The sequence below is a fragment of the Candida dubliniensis genome, chromosome 3, assembly GCF_000026945.1.
Source record: "Candida dubliniensis CD36 chromosome 3, complete sequence".
NCBI lineage: Eukaryota > Fungi > Ascomycota > Pichiomycetes > Serinales > Debaryomycetaceae > Candida > Candida dubliniensis.
The window spans coordinates 1,635,996-1,662,257 of NC_012862.1; the positions used below are offsets into that span (position 1 = coordinate 1,635,996).

Below are 26,262 nucleotides of genomic sequence, written 5' to 3' on the forward strand. Positions count from 1 at the left end.
AAAAAAAAAAAAAACGCACATACAAAACTAAAATAAAGAATTGCGATATTTTATTAATTAATTATGGTCGTCACCATACATTATCCAGTATGATCAATTTGATGACGAGTAAAATACAAATTGCGTGGTTCAAGTCCGAAAATTGAAAAAAAAAAAGCTAGCAGGAGAGGCGTGAAATGAGTTGTAACAATTGTACTCACATTTTTGGCTGACAATTATTTCTCTGACCCCCTTAATTTTCTATGCAGTTTATTATTTTTACGTAGAAACTATTTGCAATTCGCTCGGTACCCGATACTTTTCGTTACTAGAGTCAATTGACGGGATATAGTGTTCTCCAATTTGATAACCCAAGTCCTATTCAGTGATAATTTTGGTTGCAATAAATGGTATAACCGGTGTTAGGTATTGTTAATTAACTTGAGTTTGCGGTTTTTTAGATCAGCTGTTTCAAATCCAGGCTCGTGGTGTACATTTTTTATTTTGTTGTTTATTCTTATTCTCACTCTCGCCCATGGAAATTTTTCTCTCCTAATGTGGGAAATTATCATGACGCAAAATTACTTATTGATGGGTGATAATGCCCCGGGTATGGCGTGTCCCGTACAAATCATATTATGCAAACAACAATTTTTTTTTAGTAAAGTTATTTGCAATTCCACCACCAACCCACTAAAATTTGTCTTGTCAAAGCCAATTCAACGAAAATTGAATTTTTTTTTTTTGACTGAATATATATTAACCCTTGAAATTCCTTTCAATTGGAAATTTTTTTTTATTTTTTTAATTCTTCTTTCTCTTTTTTTTTTTTTTCTTTCTTTCTCTTATTCATCACAATTGAATTCAAATCAATTACATCAAACAAATTTTTACAAATCAAATTAATTAACAATGGCTATTAAAATTGGTATTAACGGTTTCGGTAGAATCGGTAGATTAGTCTTAAGAGTTGCTTTAAGCAGAAAAGACATTGAAGTTGTTGCCGTCAACGATCCATTCATTGCTGCCGACTATGCTGCTTACATGTTCAAATACGATTCCACCCACGGTAGATACCAAGGTGAAGTCACTGCTTCTGGTGACAGCTTGGTCATTGATGGTCAAAAAATCAAAGTTTTCCAAGAAAGAGACCCAGTTAACATTCCATGGGGTAAATCTGGTGTTGATTACGTTATTGAATCCACTGGTATCTTCACCAAACTCGAAGGTGCTCAAAAACACATTGATGCTGGTGCCAAAAAAGTTATCATCACTGCTCCATCTGCTGATGCCCCAATGTTTGTTGTCGGTGTTAACGAAGACAAATACACTCCAGACTTGAACATTATCTCCAATGCTTCTTGTACCACCAACTGTTTGGCTCCATTGGCTAAAGTTGTCAACGACACTTTCGGTATTGAAGAAGGTTTGATGACCACTGTCCACTCCATCACTGCTACCCAAAAGACCGTTGACGGTCCATCCCACAAGGACTGGAGAGGTGGTAGAACTGCTTCTGGTAACATTATCCCATCTTCCACTGGTGCTGCTAAAGCCGTTGGTAAGGTTATTCCAGAATTGAACGGTAAATTGACTGGTATGTCTTTGAGAGTCCCAACCACTGATGTTTCCGTTGTTGACTTGACTGTCAGATTGAAGAAACCAGCTTCTTACGAAGAAATTGCTCAAGCCATCAAGAAAGCTTCTGAAGGTCCATTGAAGGGTGTTTTGGGTTACACTGAAGATGCTGTTGTCTCCACCGATTTCTTGAGTTCAACCTACTCATCTGTTTTCGATGAAAAAGCTGGTATCTTGTTGTCCCCAACTTTCGTCAAATTGATCTCCTGGTACGATAACGAATACGGTTACTCCACCAGAGTTGTTGACTTGTTGGAACACGTTGCTAAAGTTTCTGCTTGAAGTAAAACCAGACTTTGATTTTAGTTTTATTTGATTGAAGTTGTATAATGAAGTTTTGAAATATCTACATAAGAGAGATTATTGATGTTTTTTTTTTTTGCTTTTATAGTGTTTACAGTTATAAATAAAAAATATCATTATCTGGAAATATATATAAATGCAAAAAAGAAGAATTATTATGATTGTGTAAGAAGAGCGCGGCCATAATATTTTGATCTTGAATCTAATTTATTTTATTTTTTTTTTTTTTCAACTATAAACAAATCACATCTATATCCTTTTTCTACTTCCATCGCCCCGTTTTTACCGAACACCAATGTCGCAGGATAGAGATATATCATCGTTGATAATAAATCAAACATTTAAAATCTATAAATCCAATTCATCATTATCATCATCTATAAAACTAACTAAAAAGCAATTGGAAAAATTTCGAATTACTCTATGCAAATATTTGTACCAAAGATATCAACAAACTTTACAAGTGGAAGATGATTTACTAGTTCAATATGAATCATATCGTGATATTGTTCCTGAACTTACTATTTATAACAATTCAATTGAAGAACATTCGCAATACAAAATTCAATATTTAATTATCAAATGTGCCAATAATCGATTGATTTCTCGTCAAGTGTTTATTTTTGTTAGTAATGATGACGATTTCACTTTGGTATTAAATAGAATCACCAATCACCCAAGTATAAATGAATATATTTTAGAATTATTAGAAGATATTAATGATTATCCTTTAATTATAAAACCTCTAGATTTGCCTGATTATTTAATCCCCAATTTGGTCGATCAATTAGGTGACAAATTGGATTCTTTGGGTGATTTACATTTGGTTTATTCTTCTCCAACATCTAATAGATTAAGAAATTTCATCATTGATATTCCGAAAAAGGATTTACCAAAATTATATAATGATGGGAAACTATATCAAGACATTGTGAAATTTATGTATAATAATACCAAAATAAAATTTGAAAAATTAAGAATAGAAAAGTTTGTTAATAATTTAATTAATATTGCTAATGATGGGAAATTCAAATTAATAATTAATGATAATCAACTAATATGGTTCTTAATTGAATCTATAAAGTCATCGTTGCAGTAGGATATGTGTGTACGTGTGTACATGGGTCAATAGTTGTAGTTGTATTATATGTGCGTGTACAAAGTGATGATTTTTCTTTTATATTTGCGCGTTGTTGTTTTTTTTTGGTTGTCTGACTTGAAAAAATAACTTACGTGTTCATTCACCTACATTATTTGCTTATAATAGGCGTTTTCTTTTTTTCTCTCTCTTTACTGTTGAACAATGTGAAAAAAAAAGAACCAGATCTCTATTCATTTCATTCAACCGACTTGTATTTTTATTTTTTTTTTTTTTTTTACAACCAATTCATTACAAAAGAAAGACACCAATCAAAATGTCTACTTCTGTTGAACCCAATGAAACAGAAGCTTTGTTGAGAAAGCAGAATGAACTTTCTACAACTGCTTCAATTGAAGAAAAATACCCTAATCACCAAGAAGATGAAGATGAAGTCGATACTCTTAAACGAACCCAATATGATGAAGCTAAAGAAACTGCTGAATCTTTAAAACAAGTTGAATCCATTTTGGCACCTATTCTTTTCACTGCATTGTCATTTTTCGTGAGATTTTATCGTATTTCAGTGAATGATCATGTTGTTTGGGATGAAGCTCATTTTGGTAAATTTGGATCCTATTATTTACGACACGAATTTTATCATGATGTTCATCCTCCATTGGGTAAGATGTTAGTTGGTTTATCTGGTTATTTGGCAGGGTACAATGGATCTTGGGATTTCCCAAGTGGTGAAAAATATCCAGATTATATTGATTATACTAAAATGAGATTGTTTAATGCCACTTTTTCTGCCTTGTGTGTTCCATTGGCATATTTCACAGGGAAAGAAATTGGATTTTCTATGTTTACTACTTGGTTATTCACTTTAATGGTGGCTCTTGAATCAAGTTATGTTACATTAGGTAAATTCATTTTATTGGATTCAATGTTGTTATTTTTCACTGTTGCTACTGTTTTCTGTTTTTCTCGTTTCAACAATTTTAACAATAAATCACAAGAATTTTCCAGAAAATGGTGGAAATGGATTCTTTTAACGGGTGTTTCCATTGGTTGTACTTGTTCAGTTAAAATGGTTGGATTATTTGTTACCACTTTGGTGGGTATTTACACTGTTGTCGATCTTTGGAACAAATTGAGTGATAAATCTATTTCATGGACAAAATATATTCAACATTGGTTTGCTAGAATTGTTGCCTTGATTATTGTCCCTATTTTCATCTTTATGCTTTCATTTAAAGTTCATTTTGATTTGTTATATAAATCAGGTACCGGTGATGCCAATATGTCATCACTTTTCCAAGCTAATTTGGCTGGTTCCGATGTTGGTGGTGGTCCTCGTGAAGTATCTATGTTCCACTCAGTTATTACTTTAAAGAACCAAGGTTTAAGTGGTGGACTTTTGCATTCACATGTTCAAACATTCCCAGAAGGTTCCAAACAACAACAAGTTACTACTTATGGTCATAAAGATTCAAACAACAATTGGATTTTCCAAAGAGCTAGAGGACAACCTTATTATGACACTTCAGGTAACACTACTGATGTTGAATATATTTTTGATGGTATGCATGTAAGATTAATGCATCCACAAACTGGTAGAAACTTACATACTCATGACATTCCTGCACCAGTCTCTAAATCTGAATATGAAGTTGCATGTTATGGTAATTTAACTATTGGTGATCCTAAAGATAATTGGATTGTGGAAATTATGGAACAAGCAAGTGATGAAGATAAGATGAGATTACATCCTTTGACTTCATCATTTAGATTGAAGAATGAAGTGATGAATTGTTATTTGGGAGTTACTGGTACTACTTTACCTCAATGGGGGTTTAGACAAGGTGAAGTTGTTTGTTATAAAAACCCATTTAAAAAAGACAAAAGAACTTGGTGGAATATTGAAAATAATCGTAATGCAATTTTACCACCAGCTCCAGAAGATTTCAAATTACCTAAAACCAAATTCATCCGCGATTTCATTCAATTGAATTTGGCTATGATGGCTACTAATAATGCTTTAGTTCCCGACACTGAAAAGCAAGATGATTTGGCTTCATCATTTTGGCAATGGCCAACATTAAATGTTGGGATCAGAATGTGTGGATGGGGACCAGAAAATCCTAAATATTATATGATTGGTTCACCAGCAACTACTTGGACATCTACTTTTGGTGTTATTTTGTTTGCATTTATTGTTTTGTATTATTTGATTAGATGGCAAAGACAATATGTTGATTTCCCAAGTACTAATCCACACAAATTGAAATTATTTGTCATGGGAGGTATTTATCCAATGTTTGGTTGGGGGTTACATTTCTTACCATTTGCCATTATGGGTAGAGTTACCTATGTTCATCATTATGTTCCTGCACTTTATTTTGCCATGCTTGTTTTCTGTTATGAAGTTGAATCATTTGCTTCAAGATTAAATACACCTAATGCTTCTCCAGTGCTGAAATTATTATATTTGGCCATTTATATCAGTTTGCTTTCCTTAGTTGCTGGTACTTTCTGGTATTTCAGATATTTATCTTGGGGTATGGAAGGACCAAAAGAAGATTGGAAGCATTTGAAATTATTGGAATCATGGAGAGTCTCTGATGATCAGTATACCTAGAGATATGGGGAGAAAGGGGTATATAGGAAGAAAGGTGACAAGTAAGACATTATACATTCATTTAAATAGTTTCAAAGTTAAGTTTATTTTAAGTTTATTTTCATTATTATGTCTGTGTATGACAATTAGATAAGGAGAAAAAAAGCCAAAAAAAAAAAAAAAAGACAAACATTTTATAAACACACATACATATATATATTATTACGTCTATTGAGATTCTATTCAAATTGTAGTTTTGATAATGAGAGTGGGGGGAGGATAGATGATGATCAGAATGATTTGGTTTTTGCAACTTTGTTTTTTTTTTTTTTTTTTTTTTGAAGGTATTATCATCTTTATAAACCAATTAATTTGAGTGGGTGCTTATATACAGGAAGTGAAGAAAAATCAATGATCAAAAGAAAGAGAAATTAATCATTACTAATACATATTAACTATAAAGTATTATCAAACGCAACCGCCAGCTAGGATGTTAGGAACTAGATATATGGTCATAACCAAACGAATCTCAACATTACAGTTATTTAAATCCCCAATACTTAATGGGACAGTCATTGGTACTTTACGTTATAATTCTACCAAATCAACCACCACCACAAACTCTGGTAATACTGGTACTAATTCATCAAGACTAAAACCATCGTCATTTGCTTTCCCATCGGCACAACCACCATCCACAATTCCTTCAACTAACGATTCCACAACAACATTACAACAAGAAGATATTAATGATTTCAAAGCCACTAATTTAATTCATGGACAAACTAATTTATCATTTGCCATAACTGAAAGAGCTAGTAAGAAATTAAATGAAATTTCTCAACAAGATAATGAAGATTCTGGATTAATAATCCAAGTAGAAAGTGGAGGATGTCATGGATTTCAATATAATTTGAAATTAACCAATATTGATAAAGAATTACAAGAAGTAGAGAATAATGATGATTTGATGGTATTTGAAAGAGATCAAGGGAAAGTAATTATGAATGAATCATCATTAATGATTTTACAAGATTCAAAATTGGATTATACAAAAGAATTGATTGGTAGTCAATTTAAAATTGTTGATAGTCCTTATACTAGTTCTGCTTGTGGTTGTGGAAGTTCATTTGATTTTGATTTTGATAAATTACTGCAAAAGGAAGGATAAATATACGGGATGTATAGATAAGAGTTGATTAGTTGGTTGAAAATATGTGCATGTAATGTATGTATGTACGTATGTGTGTGTGTGTATTGGATGTGAAGGGGAGGGGAAGGGAAGGGGGAAGGGGAGAGGTTGTATAGATTATGTACTTAATAAACTATACAAAAATCAAAAAAAAAAAAAAAACATCAAGCCAAGATCTCATTAATACCTTTAATACTTTTCAATGAATAAAATCTAACATCAACATCATCATCATTTTCCAATTTTTGTAAATTTGTTAAAACTTGTGAATCAATGAATTTTTTCAATTCTTGATCATTTGCTTCTGGTAGTTGACCCAATTTCTTTTTATTAATTAATGATTCCACTAATATTAAATATGATTTAGCCACATTAAACCGGATATTAGGAACAGAATCATTAATTAATCCATTAATAAATGGTAATACTTTATCAATTAAAACTTTATAATCAATAACTGGTATTAAACTGGTGATAGCAAATAAACAAGTTATTCTGATAATGAAATTTGAATAATCAACTTTATCATTATTATTATTATTATCATTGTTTTCACCATTACCAGTACCATCATCATCATTAACAATTTTATCACCTTGATTTAATAATCGATTAATTATTTCCACTTGAGCCCATTCTGATCCAAATATAACTGTCAATTCTTTTAAATTATTAACAGCAGCTTCTCTAATAGCATAAACTGGATCCCATAACCATGACATACACAATGATAATAATTCTTCATTGAAAAATGATTCACCCAATTGTTTGGCCAATTTAGGAATGTATTCAATGATTGCTAATCTAACTCTCCATTTATGATCTTGAGCTAATTCGGTGATTGCCGGTAATAAATTAGTTGATAATAAATTAATACCAATGGTTTCATTAACGACAGATAAATTGGAAATAATATTTAATCTAACATCAGGGAATTCATCTTTTAACATAATTAAAAACACTGGTAATAATTTATCAATAGTGGCCTGTTTTTCTAAAATTGGTGAAAGTTCAGTTATAGTGGAAGCTAATGAAGCACGAACATTTTCTTGAGGATCTTGACTCAATTCATTAGCCACGGGGACAATTTTATTTAAAATAGTGGCTTTAGTCAGAGGAAATTTCACTAATAATTGACAAAAAACTGGCAATTGTTTAGCAATTGCTTTCCTAACTTCACCTTCATGATCTTTCATTAAAGAAATAAATGGATCAATCAATTGGAATAAATCCAGTTCATTGTTGGTGAAATTCCGAGCAATTTTACTAAACCTATCAGCAGCAGTATATCTAACTCTCCAACTTTCATCTTGAATTAATTTCAATGCACTAGATAAGAAATCAGCATTAAAACTATATTCATGAATTTTCCCGAAAAATTCTAAAATAGAAATTAAAACATCAACACTTAAAAATTTGACCAGGTCTTGATCATCAGTAATTAAATGTTGAAACATTTTTGAAATTATTTCCCAATCTTCATTAGTGATTTTATTAACATCATTAGGATGATGTTCAGTAAATTCAGTCAATAAATCAATTAATCGTGGTAAATTAGTGGCACTAGCTCTTCTAACCATAGGATAATCATCGGTAACTAATTTAAAATACAATTTTAATAAATTTTGTCTAGTAATGGCATCCACTCTAATAATAACCGATTGATATAATCCACAAGCAGCAATTTTCTTCAGAAACCAATTACCTTGACTCAAATTTTGTATTAAAGTCAAGAAAATCCCATTGATTTCTTCATCACTCAATTCTAAACTGATTTTATTTAAAGAATCAATGGCTTTATCTCTAACTAATGGTTCTTCCATCGAGGCCAATATAGTTAAAATAGAAATCAATGGTTCAGAATATTGATGACCACCAATTAATGGAACAAATTCACCCAATTTATTTGCTAAAACAGCAAAAACTTCTTCTTCATCATCTTGAGCAACATCATTAAGAAATGGTAATAATTCCTTTCTAGTTCGTTCTGGTCCCAAGGCAATAGCAATGGTATCCAATTTTTGCATGGCCTCTACTCTATTAGAAACGTCGTCATGTTTCAATTCATCCATTAACAAAGCTAATGGGTACAAATCATCATTAAAATCGTTCATGGTTCCGGTAAATGCTCTTGATATTTCTCTTGTTTTATGGGAAAGGAAATTAAATTATGCCTGATAATCTTACGTGTTGGAAAAAAATAAAAAACCAAAAAAACTAAAGGAAACTGAACACAAGCAATTGATGAAAGATGAAAGATAAAAAAAAAAAAAAATACAAATGTTTAGATAAATACAGTTGGGGAGTAGAATAAATCTGTTAAAGTATTGATTAATGAAATGAGTAAATTATTGTTGTTATGGTAGTGGTGATGGTAGTGGTTGATTGTTGAAGTCAAAATAGGTTTGATCAAAATTCTCCCAAAACGCAACGAAATCCTTTTTTTTTTTTCTTTTTTCTTTTTGTCTTTTTCTTCCTTTTTTTTTTTCGTCAGAAGTACACGTACATACATATTAATATTAGTACAGAGTTGAATTCTCTCTTGTCGCGAGGGTTCGTTGTTGTTGTTGTTGTTGCCAACCTGGACGACATTTAATATACCCTAGAAAGTTACTGGTGAAATGAAAAGCTTATTATTCAACGCATACTATATATTGGGTGGTGCCTATTTTTTGGTACTAATATTGTTTAGTGTTTTAATATAGACCAATCTCTTTGGTATAAACATAACTTTTGTTTGTAGCTTAGACAAAAGTATTTGTTAATAGTGTCGTGTGTCGTAAACACCATTCACTTGAAATTTCCCAGAAAGAAATCTCATTAATGGTGCCTTAATGTATTGACATAAGTTGTGGGAACTAAAAAGGAAGAACCTGAAATTGGTTTCCTGTTTGACCAATAGATTAGCTTGAACAAATTATGACGTAGGTCTTAGATGGTTAGCGGGGGGGGGGAGCTGATTGTTTAGGTGAACAGGTTACTTTGGACGAAACTTCTACTCTTTGTCATCAAATCTATCTAAATCAAACTTCTTTATAACAAAGATGAACCGTATTTGTCTCTACCACCAATTTTGATTCCCACCAGAAATTTGGCAACCTCCCACCCATCCACGGCTCAACACAAACCGGATGTGTGGCTACATGCAGGATTTCATCAATTAATTAAAGTGAGACCTTAAATTGGTACAACATAGGACCGATCTGATCTCGAAGAATTGTGCGTGGGTGGGTGGGTGGGTGGATGGGAGAGAGACCAGGTGACGCATCTTTTTTTTTGTTTTTTTTTTTTTGCGTTGAGTTGTTGGGTTGGGTTGAGTTGAGTTTGACTCAACTTCTTCTAAGTCACCACACTGACAACGTGCTATATCTGAAAAACTTACTATAGTTATCCCCCCCTATCCATCCATCCATCCATCCACCTTTCTAAAACCTCAAAAGGTATTTAAACTGTTAGTTGGTCTTTTTTTTTTTTTTTTTTTTTCAATTTTTTTGTATATCATTTTATCAACTACACCTAATAACAATAATGTCGAAAAATATCCCTAATCAAGCTGACGTAGTAGATGCTAAAATTTCAGATACTGATAGACAACAATATGAACAACTTCTTTTGAAATATTATCAAGAAGATAAAACCAAATCATATTGGGAATTTTCTATTGTTCCAGGAATTTTCAAACAATCTTTACCAGAAACTGATGCTACTAAATTTGATACTATAAAGGAACATTTTGGAATTATTCCCAATTGGGATGATATCATTAAAAAATTGAATGAATTAAACAATCAAGTAAATTCTAATGAAATTCAATATAAATTAATGTTTTTAGCTAGACATGGTCAAGGATATCATAATGTTAAACATAATGAAAACCCACAACTTTGGGATGATTATTGGTCTCATTTAAATACTGATGGTAAAATTGTATGGGGGCCTGATCCTGAATTGACTGAATTAGGAATTGAACAAGCTAAAGATAATAATATTGCTTGGAATCAAGAAATTATTAATAATATCAATAAAAATAAAAAATTAATTATACCAACAAAATTTTTCACATCACCATTTAGAAGATCAATTGATACATTAATTAATACTTGGAATAATATAATTGATTTACAAAAAATTAAACCATTAATTCAAGAAAATTGGCGTGAAACAATTGGTGATCATACTTGTGATAAACGATCAACAAGATCAATAATTATTGAAAAATATCAATCATTAGGATTTATAATTGAATCTGATTTTGAAGAAGAAGATATTTATTGGAAATCTGATTGGCGTGAATCAGTAGCTGAACAAGCAATTAGACAAAATAAAGGATTACAACAACTTTTCAATGACAATCCATTTGATCAAATTGTTAGTATTACTAGTCATAGTGGATCAATTCGTACTCAATTATTAGTGTTGGGTCATCGTCCATTTGCTATTGGAACTGGTGGTATGATCCCTGTGTTTGTTAAGGGAGTTAAAGTTGCCCAAAAATTAAAAGAATAAAATGTTATAGAAAGACAATATATATATATATATATGTATACTAGAATACATAGATAGAAAGATAGATAGATAGATAGATAGATATTTATAGGTAAATTATTTAAATTATGATTATTCACTGGTTTACTGAAGTTTTATTGGAAATATAACCAATTCCATCTCCAACGCTCATTTATATTGAAAATCTTACCGATAATCAATTAACTCGAATTAACAAACAACTTTTTAGACTCCACTGAATCTTTCCCAACAGATTCATTTTGTCCTACACCATGATCAACTTCACATCGTCTTGTCTTCAACACAGGTAGTCCCCGATGTTACCGCAAAAGTGTTTGACCGAGACGGTGAAAAAAGCATTCATGATCACACCATCATGTCTTCATTCGAGTAATAAATTATTATCTTGTTTCTAAAGTCCATTGGCACCCGGACCATAAAATCATTTGTACTAACGTTTTTCGACATTGTCCTGTGGTGTCAAATTATCTAGTAGTTTTTTTGAAACCAATCATTGGGAATTATTTTAGCACCAACCAACCAATCAACCAACCAACCAACCAACCAAAACTTCCTCCTGCTTTTTTTTTTTTATTGGTCCTCTACCAACTAGTAATAATTAATCTTACTATCTTAATGCTGTCAATTATATCTTTGGTTTGCTTTATAATTTGCCATGTTTATCATCCAATTCCAGTGTTGTAATTCTGTTGTTCAATCTCATTTGTCAAGTGCACTCGATACCAGTTGAGGTTATCATGGATAACGGTTCAGTATTCACTTCACAGGCCACCCACCACCCAAACCCAAACCCTTTTTGTGTTAATGTTGATATCAAAATCAATTTTGCTAACGTTTCCACACCATCCTATGTCTAATGATGGAGTGGAATTATGTAAAAAATTGGTCAAGAAGATCTTGAAATCCATGACTGATCCCGTACTTTACCACATGGGCCCTCTGGTGTTAGCTAAATGCTTTCATGATCTCATGATCTACAACTCTATGCCCCCTACCACTTTCAATAAGACACTTTATTATTTACTGATGGGTATTTCATGCGATCTGTCCCAATTCACTACTTATTTGGTCAAACGAGTTTAGATGGAAAGAAGGGCAGTTGAAATAGAATCTCCACGATGACGTCCAAATACGACTTGCCAAATTGGATGGTTTGAACGTTAATGTCGATAAGCACAACGATATTCGGGTTCGACGAATTGCATATATATATATATATATATATATATATCAATCTGATACGAAAACTGTTTCACAAACGTGCTTCATTTGGGAAAGGTGGAATGAGGCATTTTGATCAGCAGTTTGAAAAGTTCCAAAAAAGTAGAATTTGAGTTTGAATTTGTAGTAGACATTATGAAATTTTATATATATATATATATAAGTTAAATAAATATATTAAAGTTAGTTATCTAAAATCCTAAGATAATACCAACTTCAAAGAAATTGGTCTCCTATTTATAGTTGTCAGTTAAAACATTAAGACAGTACAGTTCATTTTTGCAGTACTACTTTTCGTTTTGTTCATTTTGCATAAAGCAATGCCTATGTCATTCGTGATTCTAACGGAAACATGATCAAGGTAACGACGATACATCATGATGACTTGAAATTCTGCTACTCCTTTAACGATAACCCTATCCAATACTTTGAGTAACTATTAAAATTCGTTAGTATCCTCCATCATCATCCCCTGTTTATTCTGAACTTCGGTCCTCCACAACATCCCAGGTTGTAACCCTTCAGTTTATTAGACATATTTAATGTCCAATTTTCTTCTTTAATTTACTTACACTTTATCTCTAATGAACATTATTCACTTTTCATATTAAAACCTTTTATATCATACACTTAATAGTCGATTAGAAGATAAATTCCCAAAGGTACTTCAATTGAATATAATACAAACTTCATTTCACTACCACGGTACCAATTAAATACCCCAGGTATGATGCTTTTCCAAAAAAAAAAAAAAAAAAAAAAAAAATTTACTCAAGAGGTAAACAATAACCTTATTACTTTGGACTAATTAATATATGAAGAATTCAACAACAACAAAGATGAAAGAGGGTGTGTTGTTGTTGTGGGGAACAAGGAGAGAGAAAAAAAAAACAAAAAGGAAATGAGGAGGAGAATTTGTATGAAAGTTTATTTTTTAATCAAATTTGCACTACTTCTTCTTCTTCTTTTTTTGCAATAACCTCATTTTATAGTTTCGTCTATTTCATAACTTTGTTTTCCAAAATAAACTAGAGTATCCTATTTTTTTATTATAATTAGAAGATGAATATTACCTCCCCCCCCTCGCCTCCCCCACATTAAATCTTGCCTTTTCTTAAAAAGTATTTATCATCTATATAATAAAAGTGTAAAAAAAGATAAAAACCACACAATGTAATCTAATGTTATTTATTAACTACCCCAGAAAGAAAGAAAGAAAGGAAAAAAAACAACAACAGTGACGTGTAATTATTATTCAAAACTTTTGTTTTTTCAATAATTGTTCTATGTCTTTTGTTACATGAATTTGCATGAATTGTAAAAGTTTAATAATTTTTTTGAGGAATTTCTTATTTGAACTGGCCCCATGGTTTGGTTGATATTATTATTATTATTGTTGTTGTTGTTGTTCGCTTAGAATTTGAAGCCTAATACATAATATTATTCATAGATGCAATGAGTGACAGATTTTGAATTAATAATAATGAATAATTATATAATATAGTTTATATATACTAACTATTGATTGTTCGTTCGTTTGTTTGTTTGAGAACCGATCAAAATTGGGAAATATAATTATTCAAGAATCCTTAATCCCCCATTAGTAAAAGGGTTGGTTACCACTCTTATTATTATTATTATTATTATTATTATTATTATTATTACTGGTTAACACAAACTAGAAATCGTTGATAAGTAGAGTAGATTGAAATATGTATAATTGTTCCAAATTGGGAAACAAGTTATAGTGGTTAATCGTTAATCGTTTTTTTTTTTTATTTCAAGTTTGTTACCTTTCATCTCGTAAATGCTTACTTTTTTTTTTTTTGAATAAAAACTAAATATGTATTAGTTAGTTAGTTAGTTAGTTTATATATAAAATATCTATAAGTCTGAAACTTGTTTCATCTGAAATCATAATACTATGACAATCACAATGGTCTCAAGAAATTTCAAGTTTTTTATCAAATTGTATTAGATTAGATTTAACTAAATAGAGGATGAAGAAATAGATTTTGCATTGCAATATATTTCAAAAAACAAAATCTTAAACGTTACTCATCAAAGGTAAATAGTTTTTTTTTTTTAGGAGTATGTTAGATAATATTGGGAAGTAATAAAAAGAGAAGGAAATTTAGAAGATTAGAATTTTAGAATTTTAGAAAGGTAGGAAGATCGATTAGAGGAAACAATAATTAATAATATATATTTACAAGGTAGGGTTCAAAGTAAGGTAAAGTTATAAAAGGACATTCCATAATTCAATAGATAGTCATAGTGGGATCGGATTTATAAAGAAAAACCAAAAAAAAACAAAAAATTGTTACAATCATTATCTCGGAGTTATTGCCATTCGATTGTCTAAATGATATCTAGTTTTAGACTTGCATAGAGAACTTTTTTTTTTTTTGGGACGGGATTGGACGGGATTGGACGAGACCAGACCAGACCAGACCAGACCAGACCAGACCAGACCAGACCAGACCTCATGAAAACTTTTGAACTAAACACGACTTAGATAACAAATATTATAGGAGATGAGTTTATATCTGCACAATTTAAGATTATTTCAAGTTACTAATATAGTGATGGTGGTAGTAACTTTTTTTTTAAGTTTTCAAATGTGCCAACATTTTTTTGATGAATGAATGACTTGATCTGAGCTCTTGGTGTTGTTTCCTTCTATTCTTTAAAAACCTTAATAGAGTTTAGTAGTAGTAGTAGTAGTAGTAGTAGTAGTATTGGGTCATATTGAATATTAACTTTATATCAAATTATGTATTAAAGGTTTCAATCCTGAAATTTGTGATGGTTATTCTTTTTCATACTTAACTTTAAAGTAAAGTTTATTAAACTCTATTTGTAAAACTGAAACCAAAAAAGTGATTTGTAACTAGTTTTTGTGAAGAACTAAAAGTAAAAAAAAAAAAAAAACAAGACAGGTTATTACCGATCCAAACGGCACTAAAAAAAAAAGAAAAAAAAAATGTTGAAAAAGTAAGAAACTATTAGAATAAAACGCTCCTTCACCGGAAGAAGAGGAGGAAGAGGAGGAGGAGGGGAGGGAGGGAAGAAATAGAAGGTACAAAGATAGATAAATCTACTAATCCGCTAACGAAAGAACTAATTATAATAATCAGTAAATGTAAGAAAGAAAGAAAGAACCCACTTAGTAATAAGAAAATATTCTGAAACTTTTTTTTTTTTTTGACTTCTTTAAATTATACTACAAATAATGATATTATCAAATATCAAAACCCAACCTCACCCCCAACCTCACGCCCCTCCCGCCTTAAAATTATATTATATTTGTTACCACTAAGGTTGTTGTTGTTGTTGTTGTTGTTGTTGTTCATGATTACGGGGAATGTCACCCAGTACAAGTTACAAGTACTGGTCATTGATTAATTCAAGCTTACAATAATAAACTTTTTAAAGTTAAAGTTAAAGTTAAAATGAATATGAATATGAGAAAATATCTCTTAGTTGTAATTAAGATTGATATATAGTAGTTATTATACTCTATTTGTTGTTATTATTTATTATTAAATTGGGTATTGTAAAAACAATAATATTCTGGTTTTTTTTTTTTTTTTTTTCAAAAAAACCAAAAACCAAAAAAAAAAAAGAAAATAGCAAAAGTCAAAACTCGTGTGACATTCATTTTACTCATATTTGATTTATGCATAATTAAACTAGGTTTATAGTTATGAATAATATTCACAACCACGTGGGTTCCTTGAGTAGATGTCAATGCAATGTAGGTGGTGGTGATTTCGGAGGAGGGGGGGAGGATGTTAATTGTATAAATTAGATTGAAGATGTATTCTATTGTATGTATGTATATGTCTATCCAATATCATGTACATGCAAGATGTTAACAATAAATATCTAAAAGAATAATAAAGAAGTTCGGTAATTATTTCCTCCTGGATGCTTGGTTCCCCCCCCCCCACCCCATTCTCTCTCTATCTTTTATGCTATTACTTTGTATTCAAAACCAAAGACAAAATTTGTATATTTAAGATTTGGTTTGTAAGTTATAGTTTATAGTTTATAGTTTATAGTTCATAGTTTATAGTTTATAGTTCACTGTTACATTCTAGTATTTGTAGTTGGGAATTGAAATTTAATTTTTACCACAAGACTATTAACTAAATTCATATAACAGAATTGTGGATTTATGGGAATTGAATGAAAGAAATTTTTCCTTTCTTTTGTCTTTTGTGCAATTTAGTTGTAAATCCGATAAGAGTAAGATAATATATCTCCCAATTAGTTGGTTTGGTTTCTTTTTGGCAATATTAATTGGTAGTAGTAGAAATGAATAGAAATGAAATTAGATAACAATAAAAATAAATTTACTAAAAAAAAAAAAAAAAAAAAAAAAACCCCAATTGATATAACACAAAACTTCAACAACAACAATAAGAATAATTAATCACAATAACGAAAAGGGTAGTAGTAGTAGTAGTAGTAGTAATTGTTGTTGTTGTTATCACCCTTTCTTTTCCCTTCACTCCCCTTGTCTTTCTCCCTTTAATGCTCAATTCCGTATTTAGTAACCGTTAGTGTGACTTTTTCAACCAACCAATGAAATATGCTTATCGTATACAACTCATGGTGCATTCAGATTAATTAGTTTGTTTGATTAAGTGTTATACCAAATGTGACAAAATCTCTGCCAATCAGAACTAGAATTGTTCAAATAAATCAGATATTCCTAGTTTTTTTTTCCCAGTAGTTTCTCTAGTAGTGGTACCGCCTTGGGTCAAAACTTAACTATAAGGGATGTGAACGAGGGGGAAGGGGGAGCAGAAGTACGAAAGTTCTTGTTATTGTTATATCAATGAAAGTTTAAAAATAAAAACTCAAGTTAATTAAAAGTATATGAAACATAAGTTCTCTTTTGGGTTTAGGGTCTGAGTTGTGTGTTGGTTCTTATTATTGATATATGAGTTGGTTAAAGATAATAAAAAAAAAAAATTGATGAAGGATACTAAACGGTCGTGTGACAAAAACCATGCACATATATATATACACACCCAGACACACACAAAAAAAAAAAAATATGAAGTTTATTTTTGTGTAATATGTTTGTTTGACTAAAAAAAAAAAAAAAAATTTTCTTTTTCTGTAAGAAGAAGAAAATGAAACTAAACTAAACTAAGCTAAGCTAACTACTATTTACAAACTACTACAACTACAACTATTATTATTACCAGCACTAAGTTGTAAATATATATTATAATCTCTATATTTGTTTTCTTAAGAAATAATATGTACATACATATGTATATATATATATAAGTAAATGTAAATCTTGATTCAATATATTCTTTTTTGTAAAAAATTTCTTTACTTGCTTTTTTTCCTTTTTTTTTTTTTTTTCCTTTTTTTTGTTTTGTTTTGTATAATATTATACTATACTATACTATACAAGTTTATCAAATATTTGGCAACAGCAATATAACCACGACAATTAATTTCCTAACTTTCTTTTCCTTCCTCTTTAACTCTCCTAATTAAAAGAGTTAGACAACAACAACAACAACAGGTATCCCCCCTCCCTCCCTTGTTTATATATCAACCAATAATTGTTACTCCCATCTTGGATTATTTAGATCTTTTTTTTTTTTACAGCCCCCCTACCCTCCAGTTCCTTTTGTTTTGTTCACTGAAACTTATTGTTATTTTGTGATTGATTTGATAGAAGTTGATAATTTCCATTTTCTTCATTTCAGCCTCATTTTAATTAATTAATTCATTCTTATATAAATAGATTCCATTTTGTCCGATATTCGTTTCTTCCTCCCTTCCTCCCGTCCTCCTTTAATCTATTTCGTTTATCATTTTATTCATCATCCTTTATTACAATAAGTTATAAGATCTTTAAGACTTTACTATACGCCACCCAACTTTTCCATTCATTCATTCATTCATTAATTCATTAATTGCATTACTTTTTCTTCTTTTTTTTTTTTTTTTTTGGGGTTTTCACTATTTCATTATCGCATTGTTATCCTTGTTGATTGTTTTATTGCATTTTCATCTTGTTCGGCATTGTTTTGTTTCATTTATTCATTAATTACTTCCAAGGATATAATAATCCCCCCCTTTTTTTGTATTCAATTATTGTAATATTCTCATAGATTCAACCTCACACAGTACACACATACTTATACCAGTTATAATTACTTATTGATGAAATTTGGTGATAATTTACCTCATTTATCAATCCCACAATGGAAAAGTTATAATTTAGATTATAATAATTTGAAAAGTCAAATTAGATCCATCACTAAATCGAAAAGTTCCACTAATAATGATTTATCATCTTTAAAACAATCATTTATTGAAAATTTTGATTATATAAATTTATTTATTGAAACTAAATATGGTGAATTAACTCGAAAATTTATATGTCTTGAAAATCAATTTAAATTTATCAACAACAATTCTAGTGGCAGTGGTAGTATTGATACTATATTGATTCAATTGGATGAACTATTTTATCAAACTATTGAATTATCAATTGAATTGAAAAATCTTTCGAAATTTATCATTATTCAAAAAATTGCCATCAAAAAGATTTTCAAAAAATTTTTAAAATATTATCCTCATAAACAACAAGCTAAAGAATTTGTATTAAATTTAAAACAATATTATTTAGATCATTCCAAAATTAAAAATTTAAATTCATTAACGTTGAAATTAACTAATTTGATCAATATTATTAAATATGAACGGAAATCACAACAAGTGCAATATCAACAATACCGTCAGACTCAAAATAAAACCCACAATCAACATGATGCAAATCTAAGGCGAAATAATTCATTATTTAGTATAACTTCAACAATTATGACAAGTTCAGATTATCAGAATTCAATTTTGCCACCAAAACCTGCGACCATCACCACCACCACCAATGGAGTTACCACTCTGAATAATTTACCTATACAACAAACTCCAACTTCAAATGAATCATGGTATGATTTGAGTTTATTATTGAAAAAGAATTTCCATATTCATTGTTTAATTCATGAAGATGCAATTAATGATTTAAAGATAAATTTCAATTTATATTATCAATTGAAACCAATTAATACTGATTCTGATAATGATAATTGGATTTCATGTACATATTTGACTCGAGATTATTTATTGGATGATGATCCTGCTTATATTTTAACTCATAAAAATAATGATCATTCAATTATAGTGGCTCCTATTGGTGGATTAAGACGATTTTCTTATTGTATATTACCTAATAATATTGTTCAAATATTAATTTATCATTTAAATGATAGATCAAATGAAAATTATAAACAAGAATTGTTAGAATTTTTCCAAAAATTGTCTTCACCAAGTTTATTAACCAAGAAAACTATTGATTTTATTGTTTCTAATGATTTTAAACCAAGTTTAAAATTATTTTGTAAACGATCAAGATATTTAATTGAACCAAATGATGAAAATGATGAAAATGGAAGTGTTGTTATAGATAGTGATTATACTGATGGTAAAACTACTGGCACTGGCAATGGCAATGGCAATGGCAATGGCACTGGCACCACAAACAATAAATCATCTGGTGATGATTCAATTGATAATGATTATTTGATTACTTTAGATAGTGATATTATGACAACAAATAAATCACAATATGTTAATGATTTAACATTTTTTCTCAATGAACAAGAATTGAATCAATTAGATATTTTCCCTCATGGACATATTACAATTTCATCAAATGATATAAATTTATCTAATTTTGAAAATTCTTTAATCACAGAAATTGATTTACCAGACAATAAAAATGGTGCTACTGGTGGTGGTGCTACTGGTGGTGGTTCTGGTGGAGGTATTATTAAAAATCATCATGATAATTTAAGAAAATTACCTAAAAAAATTCAAACAATTTTAAATAATAATCCTAGTTTAACATTATTTAAACAATTGAATTTTTATCAATATCAATTATCATGTTATTATAATATTATTCCTCAAGGTGAATTAATTAATAATCATTATAATAATTTATTAAATTTAAATTTATTGAAAAATTTTGAAGATTTACAAACTATTAATGATCAAACCAATCAAGAACATGAATTAATTGAAAGAAAATCGAAAAATATTTTGAATCATAAAATGTCACTTTGTTCATTATCAACTCCTCTTAATGATCCTTTGGGGAGAGATAGACAATTACAATTACAATTACAATCAAATTCAAGAAGAAATAGTAGTATTTTTGAACGAACAAAACGTACTGACGAAGAAGGAGAAGAAGATTATGATGATGATGGTTATGGTTATGATGGATATGATGGATATGACGATGTTGATGATCAAATTAGTTTATCATTGAATGAATTAATTAATCAAGATGAAGATATTTTGATTCATCATTTAAAACATCAACAACAACGGAAATTATATCATCAAAATAATAATAATAATAATAACTATCATAATCATAATCATAATTATGTTATCCCAACATTTATTGATAAATTATTAATTTGGAAAAATAAATTTTTCGCATCAACAATTGGCAATACCACCTATTTAAAGAAACCTTTTGCTAATGGTAATAATAAAGTTTATGAAAATCCATTTTTCCTTACTAATGAAGAAGAAGATGAATTTGATGAAGTTCCATTAGATCCATATACTAAATTATTATCATTATATCATCATCAACAACATCATCAAAGTCTTGGTCACAAAGGTTCTGATTCTAATTATTATCATTATAATAATAACTCCACTTATGATTCAATTAATGAAGATCCATTACCACAATTATTATCATCATCATATCAAAAAAGAAATGATTATCAATTATTTTATGAATTCAATTATGATCAAACATTATCATATATTTATTTCACATTAAATATCATTTCATTATTTTTATCAGGAATTCAATTAGGTATATTCATGTCAATTCTTCAAAAACCTGACCTTAACAGTGGTGGTGGTGGTAGTGATATTGATTATCAATTTCTTATTCGAGATAATATTGGATTAATTGTAATTTTAACATTAGGTATTATAACAAGTTTAATATTTGGATTAATTAGTGTTAATTTATTGATTCAAAGATTTAATCAACCTCCAATGTTTCATATATTGATTGTTTGGGGTGGATTATTGATTAATTTGATTTGTTGTATTTGGAGTGGAGTTTTATTAATTGGATGTATATAATGATATATACCTGCCTTTCCTTCCCCCTCCCACATCCCACATCCCCTTTTTGTCTTTCAATTCATGATTTCTTCTTACTAATGACAATTTTTTTTTTTTATCTTTCTTTCTTATATATATTTATGTATAGAATCATTACATCATTCATTGAAGGTTGATGTTTGTATAATTCTATATTAGTGACATTTATTAATATTATTTTTTATTGACTCTTTTTAGCTTAACATATATTATGATGTCTAGTTTCTTGATTTATATGTTTGTTATACTAGTAGTAGTAGTAGTAGAAGAAGATCTTGTGTTAGATTTGTGCGCCGACAAAAAAAAAAAAAACAAAAAAAAATCTTCTCCCGGGAGTGAGTCGAACACCCGATCCTTAGATCGCAATTATATAAAACTGTTCTTTGGAACAGCGGTATTAATCAGTTACAGTCTAATGCTTTACCAACTAAGCTACCGAGAGACAATTGCTGGTGACGGAATTTCCTTAATTTTCCAAAAGAAAACTAGATACAAAACAAACCAATAATTACACAGAATAATGATGTATATATATAAATGTTCTTATTAATAAAGAGAGAGATACTAAACTTTTGATTCGAATACTTTTTATTCAATGTTGGTTTAAGTTCGTCTGTTTTTTTTTTTTTTTTTTTTTTTTTTTTTTTTGAGTAATTTTTGGTATAAAAATAAGATCAAAAAACTGTTTACAATCTTAATTAAAAAAAAAAAAAAAAAAAACAATCTCTTCACCCATATAAACATAGTTCAAGAAAATTAATTCTTTTTAAAATATCATACCTACTTTAACTCAGTCAAGGACATATAGTCTTGTTAAGCTTTGAATCATGGAACCAGAAGCGTGTAGTGGTAGTAGTAGTAGTAGTAGTCGATGGTTGTGTCTTACGAGACAGAAACAAATCAAGTCGTGTGAACTTGACAAGAAAAAAAAAAAAAAAAAATTTTGTTGGATTTTTCTTCTTTTTCTTTTTTTTTTTGGAAAATCTTTGTAATCCAATATTGACTTACCAATCAAGTACTGACAAACATGGAATCTCCATTAGCTACCACTTTAGGTACTCGAATGAGTGCTTATTTAATCACTTCAAATGATTTTAAAAAACAACGACAAAAAATCAATAAACAAATTAAAAATTTACGTCATGAATTGAATTTAATTAATCATGATAGTAAAAAATATAAAGTTATTAAATTTACTAAAGATCAATATCAATCCAATAAAAAATATGGATTAATTTATTTATTATTAGCTGAAAGAGATTTTTTATATGGATTAGAAATGAAAAATATTTTAGAAATTGATGATATTAAACTGAAACTGAAACTGAAACTGAAACTGAAACTGCAAAAAAATTATAAAAAATTATTAATTACAAAATTTAAACGATCATTAATTCATGCTCAAGAATTATTAGAATTGACTAATATTGAATCAATTAATGATATTAAAGTAGAAATATTTGTTTATACAGCATTAATTATTGGTCAATTATCAATTGTTAAAAAAAATTGGCAAAATACCCTTCATGCATTTTCAATAGCTAAATGTGGATTAGATTATTTATATAATAATCATCAACATTCTTTAAATAATAACAACGACGATGATTATGATGATGATAAAGAAGAAGATGATTCATTTAATAAAACATTATGTAATGAATTAATTGAAACATTAGTTGATCCATCATTAAATTTGGCAATTTCTCAATTGAATATTCATTCTACTACTGATTTAAAATCAATTGCTCGTAAACATTGTCATGATAATGTGGTAACTTATTTAACTCCGGTGTTAAATTTAATTGATAGTAAATATACTACTACAGACAATATCATTAATAATAATGATGATAATTTTGAAATTTCTAAACAAGTCAATTGGAGAGATCATTCAGCAATTATTTATAATGATGAAATAGCATTGAAAATTTCTTATTTGAATAATAATATTCATTGGGATAAATCAAATGATATTAATCAATTTGATTCGATTATTACTCAATGGAATGAAATTTTATCATTACATAAATCCGATACTGAAAGAAATCAAGATGATGATGATTTAGATCAAGTACAAAATCGGGCCATATTATTGACTTATATCAATTATAATTTATTATTTACCACTTTGAAAAGAGATTTATTATTGATTGGACAATTGATTAAAATTGATGATAATAAAGATATCATTAGATTATATAATGGGATTCTTGTTATTATTCAAAATTTAAAAGATTTACCTGGGGTTTATAATGATGAAGATTTATATGATTCATTAAATAATTTAGAAACATTTTTCATTGCTCAAAAAAATCAAATAATTGCTGAATCTTATCAATTTAATAGTCAATTTGCTGAACTGTTAAAAATTTATCAATTTATTAATCAAGAAATTTCAATTAAAATTAATAATAATAATAATATTTATTATAAAACTGATTTCCCATTTAATATTAGTACTAATGAACAAATATCTATTTTCAAAAATGATATCAAGAAAAAAATATTACAAAATCAAATAAGTGCTCAATTTGAACAATCTAAAACCATATCAAGTTCACAATATACTATTGAAAATTTGAATAAATATCCTAAAGGATTATCTACAATAAATTTAAATAAAATTGAACCAATCATGTGTAAACCAGTATTATTTGATGTTGCATTTAATTATATTTCGTATGATTTAGCCAAACAAACACCAGTGGAAACTTCCATCAATGTTGATAATTCTTCTACTAATGTTGAAGATAATGAAAGTACGAAAAAACGTGGATTTTTCGGTATATTTGGTCGTCGTTAGAATAAGTAGTACATGTATATTAAAGTCTACAAGTTAATAACTATCTTATAATGCCATGTCAATTGTGTAACTAATGTATGCGTGTCTTTTAATTTTTTTTTTTTTTGATGTGTTGTGAAAAAAAAAAAAAAAAAAAAGAAAAATTTCAAATTCTTTTGACACTTTTGTTTGATCAATTCATTTCAATTGATTATATCGTTTTTTTTTTTTTGATCTGGTCTTGTCCCATAATATATAAACACCTAGATGACGTCCAAGCACCAACATCAAGAACAAGGACAAGGAAAAAATAAAGCAGTTACTTTAATAATATGTGTTTGTGGATTATATGGAACATTTTTAACTTGGTCGATTTTACAAGAACGTATAAATACAAAACCATATGGTGATGATAATAATGAATATTTCAAAGCACCAATAATTATAAATTTAATTCAAGCATTATTTGCCTCAATAATTGGTTTCATATATAATTATGTCACCATCACATCAACCACCAAATTCAAATCATCACCAAAAGGAGAAGGATTGCAGGATTCCAACAACAACAATAATAATCCATTTTCTATATTTATCACTAATGGAAAACAAAATTATAATGTTTTAAAATTTATGATTTTAATTTCAATTACTTCTAGTATTGCCTCACCAATTGGTTATAAATCATTAAAACATTTAGATTATTTAGCTTATTTATTAGCAAAATCATGTAAATTAATTCCAGTTATGATAGTTCATTTTATATTTTATCAAACTAAATTCCCCAATTATAAATATTTAGTAGCTGGATTAGTCACTTTAGGGGTTATTTTATTTACTATGGCTCATGCTACTACCAAAACCAAAATTAATGATGGTAATACATTATTAGGATTGACTTATTTAATTGGATCAATGATATTAGATGGATTAACTAATTCAACTCAAGATCAATTATTTAAATTACCTTTAGAAAATAAATTAACTAGTGGGAAATTAATGTCATTATTAAATTTATTCATCTTTATTTGGACAAGTTTATATACTGTTATTTTCCATAAAGTTGAAATTGATTATACAATTAATTTCATTAATAATTATCCCGAATTATTGATTGATATTATGGGATTTGCTATTTGTGGTGCAATTGGACAAGTATTTATATTTATTATTCTTGAAAAATTTGATTCAATCATTTTAATAACTGCCACAGTGACAAGGAAAATGTTAAGTATGATTCTTAGTGTGATTTTATTTGGTCATCATTTAAGTTGGGAACAATGGGTTGGTGTTGGATTAGTATTTGGTGGTATTGGACTAGAAGCTTTCATTAAATTTAAACAACAACAACAACAACAAAGTCAAAAGAATCTTAAATCAAAAGTAGCATAGAAAATGGAAGGAGGAATCTCATGTTTTATAGACTTTTAATATAGAATACCGTTTTACATTACTTATGTGCAAAGGGTAGCTAAAAGAACTTTTATAAATAACTTGTATTATGGAATTGTAATAGCTTATAGGTAGTTTGTTGAATTGTAAAAAAAAACAGTTGATAGTTGATAGTTGATAGTTGTACCAAGATATCGAATTAGCAACAGTGAGAAAGCAGTAAAAAGAAAAACCAATCCTTTGGCGAGGGGCGGTGACGACAGGGGACAAAAAAAAAAAATCAA

The 26,262-nt window shown here is 28.8% G+C and overlaps 9 protein-coding genes across 9 annotated transcripts, besides 3 other annotated features; 8 read left to right on the top strand and 1 right to left on the bottom strand. All coding sequences in view use genetic code 12, as the record gives it.

Annotated features, from left to right (window-relative positions):
- Positions 1 to 891: 891 nt before the first annotated feature.
- On the top strand, positions 892 to 1,899 carry TDH1 (glyceraldehyde-3-phosphate dehydrogenase, putative; the record flags this gene model as incomplete). Its single annotated transcript, XM_002419538.1, has 1 exon — positions 892 to 1,899. One exon carries the CDS (start codon positions 892 to 894, stop codon positions 1,897 to 1,899), a length of 1,008 nt encoding a protein of 335 aa, XP_002419583.1.
- A 316-nt stretch (positions 1,900 to 2,215) lies between these two features.
- Positions 2,216 to 3,019, top strand: CD36_86840 (conserved hypothetical protein; the record flags this gene model as incomplete). Its single annotated transcript, XM_002419539.1, has 1 exon — positions 2,216 to 3,019. One exon carries the CDS (start codon positions 2,216 to 2,218, stop codon positions 3,017 to 3,019), a length of 804 nt encoding a protein of 267 aa, XP_002419584.1.
- Positions 3,020 to 3,335: 316 nt separating this feature from the next.
- CD36_86850 (dolichyl-phosphate-D-mannose:protein O-D-mannosyltransferase, putative) lies at positions 3,336 to 5,639 on the top strand (the record flags this gene model as incomplete). Its single annotated transcript, XM_002419540.1, has 1 exon — positions 3,336 to 5,639. The coding sequence occupies one exon, from the start codon at positions 3,336 to 3,338 to the stop codon at positions 5,637 to 5,639; it is 2,304 nt and encodes a 767-aa protein (XP_002419585.1).
- A 469-nt stretch (positions 5,640 to 6,108) lies between these two features.
- On the top strand, positions 6,109 to 6,789 carry CD36_86860 (iron sulfur assembly protein, putative; the record flags this gene model as incomplete). The annotated part of the gene is made up of 1 exon (XM_002419541.1): positions 6,109 to 6,789. One exon carries the CDS (start codon positions 6,109 to 6,111, stop codon positions 6,787 to 6,789), a length of 681 nt encoding a protein of 226 aa, XP_002419586.1.
- A 185-nt stretch (positions 6,790 to 6,974) lies between these two features.
- Positions 6,975 to 8,924, bottom strand: CD36_86870 (protein phosphatase regulatory subunit, putative; the record flags this gene model as incomplete). Its single annotated transcript, XM_002419542.1, has 1 exon — positions 6,975 to 8,924. One exon carries the CDS (start codon positions 8,922 to 8,924, stop codon positions 6,975 to 6,977), a length of 1,950 nt encoding a protein of 649 aa, XP_002419587.1.
- A 1,414-nt stretch (positions 8,925 to 10,338) lies between these two features.
- On the top strand, positions 10,339 to 11,316 carry CD36_86880 (phosphomutase, putative; the record flags this gene model as incomplete). Its single annotated transcript, XM_002419543.1, has 1 exon — positions 10,339 to 11,316. The coding sequence occupies one exon, from the start codon at positions 10,339 to 10,341 to the stop codon at positions 11,314 to 11,316; it is 978 nt and encodes a 325-aa protein (XP_002419588.1).
- Positions 11,317 to 11,486: 170 nt separating this feature from the next.
- Positions 11,487 to 12,979: a mobile genetic element (partial gypsy-like Pol ORF).
- Positions 12,617 to 12,832: a mobile genetic element (truncated).
- Positions 12,980 to 13,031: 52 nt separating the features above from the next.
- Positions 13,032 to 13,277: a mobile genetic element.
- Positions 13,278 to 18,762: 5,485 nt separating this feature from the next.
- Positions 18,763 to 21,780, top strand: CD36_86890 (uncharacterized protein ydr089w homologue, putative; the record flags this gene model as incomplete). The annotated part of the gene is made up of 1 exon (XM_002419544.1): positions 18,763 to 21,780. One exon carries the CDS (start codon positions 18,763 to 18,765, stop codon positions 21,778 to 21,780), a length of 3,018 nt encoding a protein of 1,005 aa, XP_002419589.1.
- A 1,048-nt stretch (positions 21,781 to 22,828) lies between these two features.
- CD36_86900 (signal recognition particle subunit, putative) lies at positions 22,829 to 24,607 on the top strand (the record flags this gene model as incomplete). Its single annotated transcript, XM_002419545.1, has 1 exon — positions 22,829 to 24,607. The coding sequence occupies one exon, from the start codon at positions 22,829 to 22,831 to the stop codon at positions 24,605 to 24,607; it is 1,779 nt and encodes a 592-aa protein (XP_002419590.1).
- A 246-nt stretch (positions 24,608 to 24,853) lies between these two features.
- Positions 24,854 to 25,978, top strand: CD36_86910 (UDP-galactose transporter, putative; the record flags this gene model as incomplete). Its single annotated transcript, XM_002419546.1, has 1 exon — positions 24,854 to 25,978. One exon carries the CDS (start codon positions 24,854 to 24,856, stop codon positions 25,976 to 25,978), a length of 1,125 nt encoding a protein of 374 aa, XP_002419591.1.
- Between the last annotated feature and the right edge of the window lie 284 nt (positions 25,979 to 26,262).